At 48.1% G+C, this 10,699-nt stretch overlaps 2 protein-coding genes across 2 annotated transcripts; one reads left to right on the top strand and one right to left on the bottom strand.

Moving 5' to 3' along the window:
* Nucleotides 1-1,990: 1,990 nt before the first annotated feature.
* Nucleotides 1,991-3,657, bottom strand: LOC123403799 (putrescine hydroxycinnamoyltransferase 1-like). The gene is made up of 2 exons (XM_045097715.1): nt 3,209-3,657; nt 1,991-3,065 (listed from the first exon to the last, which is right to left on the bottom strand). Exons 1-2 carry the CDS (start codon nt 3,626-3,628, stop codon nt 2,169-2,171), a joined length of 1,317 nt encoding a protein of 438 aa, XP_044953650.1. The 5' UTR covers nt 3,629-3,657; the 3' UTR covers nt 1,991-2,168.
* A 3,540-nt stretch (nt 3,658-7,197) lies between these two features.
* On the top strand, nt 7,198-8,091 carry LOC123402149 (ubiquitin-conjugating enzyme E2 28-like). The gene is made up of 3 exons (XM_045096029.1): nt 7,198-7,422; nt 7,508-7,743; nt 7,847-8,091. The coding sequence occupies exons 1-3, from the start codon at nt 7,353-7,355 to the stop codon at nt 7,988-7,990; spliced, it is 450 nt and encodes a 149-aa protein (XP_044951964.1). The 5' UTR covers nt 7,198-7,352; the 3' UTR covers nt 7,991-8,091.
* The last annotated feature ends 2,608 nt before the right edge of the window (nt 8,092-10,699 follow it).

Raw genomic sequence — 10,699 nt, 5'->3', positions numbered from 1 at the left:
CGATGACGTGCTACGGAACGAGTAAAGAGACTTACCGGTAACGAGATGGAACAAGGTATAGGTATACCGACGATCGAATCTCGGGCAAGTTCTATACCGACAGACAAAGGGAATCGTATACGGGATTGATTGAATCCTTGACATCGTGGTTCATCCGATGAGATCATCGTGGAGCTAGTGGGAGCCACCATGGGTATCCAGATCCTGTTGATGGTTATTGGCCAGAGAGGTGTCTCGATCATGTCTGCCTGTCTCCCGAACCCGTAGGGTCTACACACTTAAGGTTCGATGACGCTAGGGTTATAGGGAATTGTTGTACGAGGTTACCGATAGTTGTTCGGAGTCCCGGATGAGATCCCGGACGTCACGAGGAGCTCCGGAATGGTCCGGAGGTAAAGATTGATATATAGGACGGATGGTTTCGGACACCAGAAGTGTTTCGGGCATCACCGGTAACGTACCGGGACCACCGGGACCACCAGAGGTGGTCCCGGGGGACCACCGAAGGGGGGCTGCGACCCCGGGAGGTAAGGTGGGCCAAGTGGGGGTGGGAACCAGCCCCTAGTTGGGCTGGTGTGCCTCCCCACTCAGCCCATGGCGCAGGGGAAAGAAAAAAAGGGGGGGCAAACCCTAGGCCAGGTGGGCCTAAGGCCCACCAGTGGGTGCGCCACCCCCTCCTCCCCATCTGGCCGCCGCACCACCCATCTGGGAGGGCTGCCGCACCCCCTAGGGTGGGAACCCTAGGGGTGGCACCCCCTCTCCCCTTCCCCTATATATAGTGGGCACTTTTGGCCTTTGGAGGACACGGTTTTCCCTCTCCCTCGGCGCAGCCCTGCACTTCTTCCTCCTCCTCTCTGCCGGCGCTTGGCGAAGCTCTGTCGGGAGACCTCGTCTCTCCACCGACACCACGCCGTCGTGTTGCCGGACTTCTTCCCCAACCTCTCCCTCCTCCTTGCTGGATCAAGGTGCGGGAGACGTCACCGGGCTGCACGTGTGTTGAACGCGGAGGTGCCGTTGTTCGGCACTAGATCGGAATCGCCGTGAGTACGACTCCATCAACCGCGTTCTAGCAACGCTTCCGCTTAGCGATCTTCAAAGGTATGAAGATGCTCTTACCCCTCTCTCGTTGCTGGTCTCTCCATAGGAAGATCTGAACATGCGTAGGAAAATTTTGAATTTATGCTACGTTACCCAACAGCTGACACAGGCAAGGCGGTACCAGCACCTCCAGATGCGGGCTTCGGCATGCCCGAGGTTGTGGTGGATTTCGAGGTGGCCCAAGCAGAGGAGGCGGTGGAACAACAGGTCATCGTCAACTCCATCCAGTTGGAGGTGGAGGCCAACCGCTGCTTCCTTCATTCGCTGGATGCGAAGCTCCACGAGATCTTCGCCGATATGGACCCTAACGAGGGGCTGGAGGTGGAGCAGGCGGCAATCCACCAGGAGGAAGGGTCATCGGGCACTACCAACACCGAGATCGCTGACATCTTCGATAATGAGTAGTGTAGGTTATCTACCTAGTAGGTAGATTTTAATTTGCATGCTTTGTATGGATTTAAGGTATCAAATATGAGGTAGTTAGATCCAATGAAGGAAAAATGAGGGGTGACCGTTCACTATCCACTAACATGATTGGCGTGTCCGTGAATGTACAGGCGGTTGGGTTTACCCCGATTATAGATGCTCTCTGCTTTGCCAGAAGTACAAAAGAACGACTACAAAACGTGTAAACAGGAATTATGATCACTATAACTAACTATCAAGCATCAAACAAGTTGCATGCTAACCATAATGAAGGGCGAGGAATAACTGTGACGCAACAAGTTTACCACTTGATACTTCCACTGTTAACTCCAACAGGTGGTTTGCCGAGCTTCTCATAGCGAAACTCGGCAAAGATTTTTCATCGTTAAAATTATTCTTGCCAACATCCACCCAATATTTCTCTGACAAGCACATGAACATCAGCTTCTCATCAGTAGGCTACTCATGAAAAATAACAGCATTGAAACAAAAGCAAGCACAGACTTGTCCATGTCTCCTACACTACACACTCCGAGACATACAAATTATTCGACGACAAGCACTTAGATAAAAAATAAATCGTGGCTAAGCAACATAGCATAGGAGGTGTTCAAAGAAAAGAAAAAAGAAAAATGGAGGTGCGGCTAGAACTTGGAATACACCATGCTCTTGACCTTGGCATAGAACAATCGCTTGAACTCCTGGAGGATTGCAGCCTCTGTACACATGACGATGCGCACGCTGCCATCCCCCTGCCCGCTGCCAATCAAGTGCACATAACCTCTGCGGTTTGATTCAGCAAGCAACATAGCCAATGGCTTTCCCCATCTGAAATCCACATCATACAGTGGCATCCCAAGCCAGCTGACCACTCTCATGTCTGTCACCGGCAAACTGCCTGCTGCAGTGAGCAGGCCGTCGTCCCTCTTTGCTTGGCCGAGGTAGTTGATTGCCGAATGCACTAGCTCATCGTCCACCCGGCCAAGAGTGTCTCTAATTCGGCACGCGATATAGGCCAGGTCGCCCGTGGCAATGCGCCGTGCCTCGTCGGCGACACTTACCCTTATCATCGCGTTGCCAAAGTAGCTGTTCGGGAGTGGCGGCACCGTGATGCGGCGGAAGTTGGCTGGGAACACGATGCGCGTGGTAGAGTCCGCGGGTAGCCGCCGGGCTAAACACATGCACTGCCCCATGTGCGCGCTCACGGCACTGAAGGTGCTCACGCCACGGCCACCGCAGATGCTCTTGAGAGTGTAGAGTTGTGCTTTGCTAAGGGTGAAAATCTCAACCTCGTTGACCCCCGATGGCATTGATAGGTTTATCTTGGGAAAGAAAATGGAGAGTGCATCGGGATGAACAACGGGTGGGTCGCGTGCACACAAGAGGGTGCGGTCATGGCAGGGGTGGTTCACCACAGCCCGGTCGCCATCCCTGGAGAAAGCTGACCATGTCTGGAAGAAGTGGAACGCGGCTGTGCCATCCATAGCGGCATGGTGCGTTACTGTCCCTAAGGCCACCCCGCCGCACTTGAAGAATGTCACCTACATGCATATATGGATTAATTTACTAATTGCTTGCTGCTAGTATATCTGTATATGTTTGTACTATTAACTGTATGGTGCTATGTACTATTACTGATGATTTGGTTAGGAAGAAAGGACTAGTAGTTGACAATCAGACGGACCTGGGTGGCACACAAGAGGTTGGCTGAGTCGTCGACATGGGGAACAAACAACCTCCTTAGCTTAGGTGATGGCTTGAAGTCGCTAAAGTCGTCGACGGTGAGACACGAGTGAGCCACAAGGAAGAGCATGCCCTTACCGTTGCAGTCGATCTCCAACCTGCCATCGGCGGCCACCCTGAAGCGGCCGGCCATGGGGTAGAAGGCCACAAGCGTCTTGCCCAACGCCGTCTTTAACCTGGTCACATCAAAGAAGTCGTCGGTGGCGGCGTGTCGTTGGCGGTAGAAGTGGAGGAGTGGAGTGTAGCCTACGTTGGCTAGCATGAGGTCGATTTGCGAGAGTTGGAGCGCATTTCTCGGCGTGTCTGCAGACGGCGTTACCAAGCAGGACTCTACCACCTGCACCTCCTCCTCACTGGCCATTCTAGCTGTTTCTTCTTCTTGCTCTCTCCCTCCCCTGCAGTGGCGTTGGACGAAAAAAATAATTAAGATGAGGCAAGGTCTTAAGCAAAGAACCTTTTTTGATGCAAAACCAGAAAAGTCAATACACACTAACAACGCACACTACCATTCTAATGTGATCCTAAATAGAAAAACAACCTAAAACATACCGATAATCAAGCTTTCAGTTACATGTAGGAAAATTTGGATGTACTGCCACTACCAAGTACTTGAAAATATCTTTCCAAATCTGCAATCACACCATTAGATTGTCGCTACGTTGCATTGATTCCATTCCAAGATGTCAAAGTCTTTTGTCGCTAAATCAATACTGATTGCTGCAGATCACAAGCCATCTAAGAATGCTACTCCGTTCAGGAAACGCTGCTCCAAAAATGCTATCAAAAAATGCTACTGATTGCTGCGGAGTAGTACTAAATTTCAGAAAATATACCGCGCCGTCTGCCGCTCGCCGCACCTCTGTCTCGGCAGCGCCCAGCCGCGCCTCACGCTTGCTCGACGCCACAGCCTCCGTCCTGTCAACGGACGCTCCGCCTGCTCCTGGCCGCCGCCGCCGCCGCGCTAGGGTTCGTTGTTTGCTGCGTGCGTCTGCGAGAGTGGCCGAGTGCGTCGGTCGATCGTTGACTCGCTGTTTGCCTTGGCGTGCTAGCTGCGTGCAGTCACAAGAGAAGATGCCACCATTTGGCATCTTCAAATGTCAAATGGTGTGGCCCATTTCAAAAACGGCCTCTGTCTCTCTAATCTCTCTATTTACGAAGATGCCACCATTTGCTTAAAACAAAAAAAGAAAACGAAAGTGCCACTGGGGGAGGGGAAATGCTGCACCCACATAATAATGTTACTTTTTTTTTTGAAAAGTAACATAATAATGTTACTTGAGGTTTCTACGTAAAGGCTGATTTAGAGGTAGTTAATTGGATTAGAATTAATGACTGAAACCCATTCAGGTTGAAATCAAGGGGAGAGATGAGTATTTAGGGAAGGGTAAGTAAGTCAACGTAAGAACCTTACGTAGGCATAGGATTATTGCTGGAGGAGGTCCTATGTCCGACGTGTTATAGTTGACTATCGGTGCGTTGGTACGGGCCACAATCCACACAATCTACGTTCCTACGTCCACAATGCAGAGAATACATAGATGATGGAAGTGACCTATATTTTTCTAACATAGTCTCACCCATTTCCTCCGTTCCTATGATTGAGTTAGAGATATTTCTAACATAGTCTGACCCATTTCCACTGTTTCTATGATTGCTTGAGATAAATTGCGCATATGAAATGCTACGGTATGCTGCGTTAGCCATTCCTCTGAATTCTTTTTATCATCTCCATTGCCCGAGGCCAACCCTATCCCGCTCTCAAATCCGTTAAACCCTTGCCCCTTCTCCGCGAGCGACAACTACCCTCTGCTACTTCTGCTTCTACTTCCTCCCACTGCTGCATTTTTTTCTTCGTCCACCTTGTCGATCCGCCCACCTCTCCCTTCCTAACCACTTGCCAACACTATCCTACAACCGGCTAGTGATGTCGCATGTCGCCCCTGCTCAAGTCACCAACTTTGTTGGTGACCACGCCATCCATCCCTCTAAACACTGCCACTATCTCTTGTGCCGGCAACCTCACGCTCCCCACACTTGTACCATTGGTGGCCACGCACGCACAAATGTGTCAGATGGGTCGGTCTTAGCGTGCTGACATGATAGCCCGCATGCTCGGACTGTGGTGTGCCTGATCCGACATGTTTTTAATTGGGCTGTGTCGTGGTCCGCCTAGGACAACGCCTTAGCCATGACGCTGGGTCGAGTGTGGGCACGACAAGGCACGTTTAGTTTTATTATTAATATTTATACAACCTAATAGACTGAATACAAGATCAAAACTATCCAATAAGCTGAATCCTCCGTGAGACAACAAGCTTAGCATGCCGCCAGATCGACCCGTTCACCAAGGGGACAGTTCCTGGGCTGGGCAGCTAGGCACACGTGTCGGCCCGACACGGCCCCTAAAGCCGGTGTGTCTTGGTGGGCCGTGCCTGGCCCGTATAGCCCAAGACCGGTTGTACCGGGTCGGGCCGAGCCATCTGCCCAGGTTTGACCACACATCACACAAGGTCTCATTATGTGTTTTTTGATTGCACATCTCACGGACAGAATCTCTCATTAACTTGGTGCAACAAGAATTCGATTTCTGCTAGGTCAGATTTAGCTTAACCGCGTTCATAGAAAAGAAGATTCACCTTGAGTGACCCTCAAAGAAGTCCACTTTTCAGTGGGTTATGAATTTGCTACTCTATTGTTATTATTATTATTTCTTAGAAATACTGTAGGCAAAGTAGCCCAGTATCAGTATGGACATATAGGTTGTCAGGAACTGAAGTCACAAAAATCAAATTAAACAGAAAATAAAAGAAATGCATCGTATTGACACAAACATAGACTACTAAGTAATTTTATCTGTATGACAGTGAGCTTGTAAGCATCTGACCCTGCCATTTATGTAGTATATACTGTGTTTACTGAAGCAGTTGAAAGTATTGCAACAATTATTCAGTCTCTGAAACCAGTAGATGTCAACTTCCGAACTGATCGAGGAAAACTGTTTTTATTTAATCATTTTCTCCCAGGAACAATTGTGAACTGTCATCCTTCTTTCTTGCGCGCCCTCAGACGGCGCCACCGGCGGCGATCATGTAGTTTTAGGCTATTATTTGATCTTTTTCTTGTAATACAAAACGGCGCATGTTTTGACGCGTGAGCATCTAGCGAGGGCCCATGAGAAAAATGTTCTGCAGTCCTTGCAGCAGTACACACGCAAGAACCAGCGAGCGCTAACATATGGTTTGGCCTTGAACAGCACATGATTCTTCCAGTGATAAGCCCGAATAATATCTCTTCGTTCGACAGTGACATACCCACGCGTAGTTCTCCTTCAGTTTATGTTTCATGCATTTCCATCTTTTGCTTTGCCATTCAGCGTTAAGATCACGGCCGTGGGCATCCTCCATTCCTCTCTCTAGCTGGTGCACAAAAAGGAATACACCTCGGTGCTTTCTAGAAAGTTTGGTCGCCGCCTTTCCTCCGCCGCGAGTTTTCTGTGTGGAGCAAAACCTTTCCTTTCTGTCCAAGCGTTTGAAATGGACATGGAGGGCTCAAGCTCCATGAACAAGGGCCATCAGAAGCAATAAAAGTTTGGCACTTCTTCCACTTGTGCGCCCATTTCCCTTTCGGTCGGAATCATTGCCCCTTTATGGAAATTCTACTTGGCTACCACTGGATGGAACTTTCAGGGGAATATATATTGGGTGCGATATGTTCCTGCAGAAAATAATATAAACATTTATTGCACTAGAGTAGCATATATTGTTTCCAGGGGATACTAGAGTGGCATATTTGAAGGGAATCATGCTACATTTCCTTTTCTGCGTCCTGCTCAAGGATCCAATGCCCTTCACCTCTTTCTAGTTGCGTAAGTGCGTACGCGCGCGCGTGCACGCGTGTTGCGTGTGTGTCTGTGTGTATATATAGCCCCCCCGGCTGATCATTGGTAGACCGTGCCATCGAGAACAAAAGAAGAAGTAGCGTAAGATCACCTTGAGGTTAGGGTACAAGTTCCTTCCATCTCACCCAAGAACAACAGGTTAAGAAATCAGCCTCTTTCCCGGATTTTTTGCTGATTCCTAGGGGAAATGGCCTTGAGGAGGATCGTCAAGGAGCTCAAGGACCTGCAGAGGGACCCCCCGACCTCCTGTAGCGCAGGTGATCATCTGATCTCCAAGCAATATAAGTTCATCATCTTCATAGCCATCACCACCGTCATCATCGTCATCGTTCTTGTATGCAGGGCCGGTGTCGTCGAACGACATGTTCCACTGGCAGGCGACGATCATGGGGCCGAGCGACAGCCCCTACTCGGGCGGCGTGTTCCTGGTGACCATCCACTTCCCGCCGGACTACCCGTTCAAGCCACCCAAGGTGGCCTTCAAGACCAAGGTTTTCCACCCCAACATCAACAGCAACGGCAACATCTGCCTCGACATCCTCAAGGACCAGTGGAGCCCCGCCCTCACCATCTCCAAGGTACTTCTGCTCTAGTGATCATCTTGTCTATCTACTACTCCAACTACCACGATGTCGACGACGATGATGGTGATGATATTCATAAACCTATTGGTGGATGCAGGTTCTGCTGTCGATATGCTCGCTGCTGACGGACCCGAACCCGGACGACCCGCTGGTGCCGGAGATCGCGCACATGTGCAAGGCCGACCGGACCAGGTACGAGTCCACGGCCAGGGGCTGGACGCACAAGTACGCCATGGGGTAGATATAACTAAATAAGAGCTGCAGCTCGATCGAGCTCAAAGATGTGGAAAGTGCTTATGATGTGCGGACGAATAATAATCTATGAAACTTTGCTTCGAATCATACTGGCAGAGTGATTATACGGCTTTAATTGATCCCGGGTAACTGACGCTGAGGAGTGTGAACTTGATCGTCATCAGTCCTCTCCCGTGCGAGGGGCTGGATGCACAAGTAATGATTGCAATGTGACAAACTAGCGAGGTCACACGGGCGTATTTGTACGAACTAATAAGTTTTTTTTTAGGATTAACTAATAAGAATATTAATATCTATCTCATAATCTCTCCCTAATAATAAAACAAATAGAGTTTCTGGTCGTCCGTTATGGCGTTTTTGCAAAAAAGTCCCTCTATTTGTTCGAAATCAACCCGCGGTCCTTCATTAAGTGGAAAAAACGTTTTATTTTTTTGGAAAAAGCCCCTGGGCAGCTGTCACTCCGGTGCATATCGCGTCCGCCCCTTCCCGATTCTCCTCCTCCCCTCGCCGCCGACCGTTTGCGTCCTTCGGGCAAAGCCTCCACGCGGATCTGATGACGGTGGGGTCTCAGGCACGCTGGACCGGCTTGGCTTCGAGCGGGCGGCTCTGCAGCGAGCTGGAGGTCGAGGTTGGCCGCGATGCAGAAGCCAGGCGACTCGGCGGCGGCGATATCCGTCGAAATCCGGCGCTGTCGGCGATTTCTCTACTCTAGCGATAGGGCCACCCCTGGCTGTGTCGCACCTCCAACGACCACGGGCCTCCGACGGTCAACAGCCGCCGCTCGTCGCACCCCGGGTCGTCCAAAGTGTCGCCATGCGCCACAGATCCCCGCTGGCCCTCGCCTTCCTCCTCTTGTCATCACGGGGACGTCAGGCCGCCCGAGATGTCTACCTGTCCACACTGGTCTGCCCTCCCCGTCGATGGACTCCACCGCTGCAAGTTCCAGCAAGATTTCTACCACTCCCTCCTCAACTCCCCCATGGCGCATCCGCCTCTCGCGAGGACCGAATCGCTAGATCCCGTCGCTCGGGCGCGATGTCAACAACGGCTTCACCTCCCAGGAAGCCAACAACCCAAGTGAAGCATCGTCCGACTCAAATCGCCACCACGGTGAGTAGAAGAGGGGATCTACAGTGGATTCCAATTCAGTTCCAATTCCATTTCTTGGCAGTTGTGCAAAAATTCAGAGAAAAATGTTTGTTGGATGAAAAACCTATATAGTTTGTGGAAAAATGAACTATTGTACTTTACAAAACAGAAATATGTGCAGTGGTTGCTGACAAGGAATGTTTGCTTAATGGCTTTCTACTTTCTCTCTCATTTGAGACATAATGAAGATGATACGGTCAAATTATTTGAGGTGACTCATCCTGGTTTATTTTCTCATTGTCATATGAAGTGCTAAATATCAGTATTCTACATTTGCTGCCAATATTTTACAAATTAGCTTCAATTATTTATTGGTGGGCATCTCTTTTTCTTGAGATGCTTCTATATATATGATGACTGTCTCTTCCTTGGTTTATTGGATTATGTTTTCAAATGATAAACATAGCAATAATGAAAAATAGTGAAAACTGAGAAAGAATAAAGCAACAAGGAAAAAATCAATGAAAACTAAAAATGTAAAAAATAAAAATGGAAGATAAATAAAAAGAAAAGAAATAAATAATAAATCAATAAAAACTGACAAAGAAACATAAAATCGGTAAAAATAAAAAATTCAGTGATTAACCCGAGGAATACCGGTGCAAAACCAAGAAAAAAAAACAAAACTAAGAAACAAACAAAAAACAAAGTGTAATAAAGAACCAATAAAACCTATGAAGGAAAAAGCAAATAATAAAAGTTAAATAAATCCAAAAATTAAAAAAAGAAATGATACAAGCAGCGATACAAAACAAACAAGGAGACATCGACAAGAAAACACGTTATACTAGACCTGCCCTTTCACGCATCATTGCGGGAATCTTCACGCAAGGGGAGCTATTGTCTACGTTTTAGCGAGACTAGCAAAATTGTCCAGTGCAAAAAAAAGTGATGTGTATTTAAAATTAGCTAGAATTAGATTGGAAAAACAAAATGATATACAATAGCAAGTTATATATCATTGTGTTTTGCCCATCTAATTCTAGCTAATTTTAAATACACATCAATTATATCTCCCGTTGCAATGCATGGGCATTTTTGCTAGTAAAAATAAAGCAGACATATGCGCCGCAAGAATCATTTATCAGACTTTGGTCTAAAATTAAATATATTAAATAGTTAGCAAAAGATAGGAACTGAGCCTAATTCATTGAGTTAGTATCATCAAAGATTCTCACACACTTAGTGTTGATGTCGGTGGTCACATTGCCGTCAAAGCAAACCACAAACACTGTCTTGTCGTTCCCTCCGGCCAAGACGGTTTGGAAGCAGAATGGAGAATCCACGACCTGAACATTTTCATGAAAAAGTAGTGGCACTGGGTTATTAGTGGAGATGGTAAGGATTTGTGTTGGCATACTCTTCCTGCTGTAAAAACTGCTGGTGGCATCCTTGTGGGCCTAAAGAATAGCATTTTTGAGGTCATTGGTTTTGTTAATAAAAAATACTGTGTGATTACTACCATTAGGATCAAAGAGGATGATTTTGTATGGCAGTTTATTGCAGTTTATGGCACTGCTTACAATGAACATAAAGTGGAGTTCAT

Source organism: Hordeum vulgare, chromosome 6H, assembly GCF_904849725.1.
Source record: "Hordeum vulgare subsp. vulgare chromosome 6H, MorexV3_pseudomolecules_assembly, whole genome shotgun sequence".
Classification (NCBI taxonomy): domain Eukaryota; kingdom Viridiplantae; phylum Streptophyta; class Magnoliopsida; order Poales; family Poaceae; genus Hordeum; species Hordeum vulgare.
The sequence above is the reverse complement of the archived record's forward strand: the minus strand, read 5'-3'. Positions and strand labels throughout refer to the sequence as shown.

What these genes read in the sequence shown, in the direction of transcription:
- LOC123402149 (XM_045096029.1), top strand. Translation starts at nt 7,353, where the DNA reads ATGGCCTTGAGGAGGATCGTCAAGGAGCTCAAGGACCTGCAGAGGGAC. An exon ending in CCCGACCTCCTGTAGCGCAG is followed by an intron (nt 7,423 to 7,507) that starts GTGATCATCTGA and finishes TCTTGTATGCAG; the next exon opens with GGCCGGTGTCGTCGAACGAC. An exon ending in CCGCCCTCACCATCTCCAAG is followed by an intron (nt 7,744 to 7,846) that starts GTACTTCTGCTC and finishes TGGTGGATGCAG; the next exon opens with GTTCTGCTGTCGATATGCTC.
- LOC123403799 (XM_045097715.1), bottom strand. Translation starts at nt 3,628, where the DNA reads ATGGCCAGTGAGGAGGAGGTGCAGGTGGTAGAGTCCTGCTTGGTAACG. An exon ending in ACCTCTTGTGTGCCACCCAG is followed by an intron (nt 3,066 to 3,208) that starts GTCCGTCTGATT and finishes ATATGCATGTAG; the next exon opens with GTGACATTCTTCAAGTGCGG.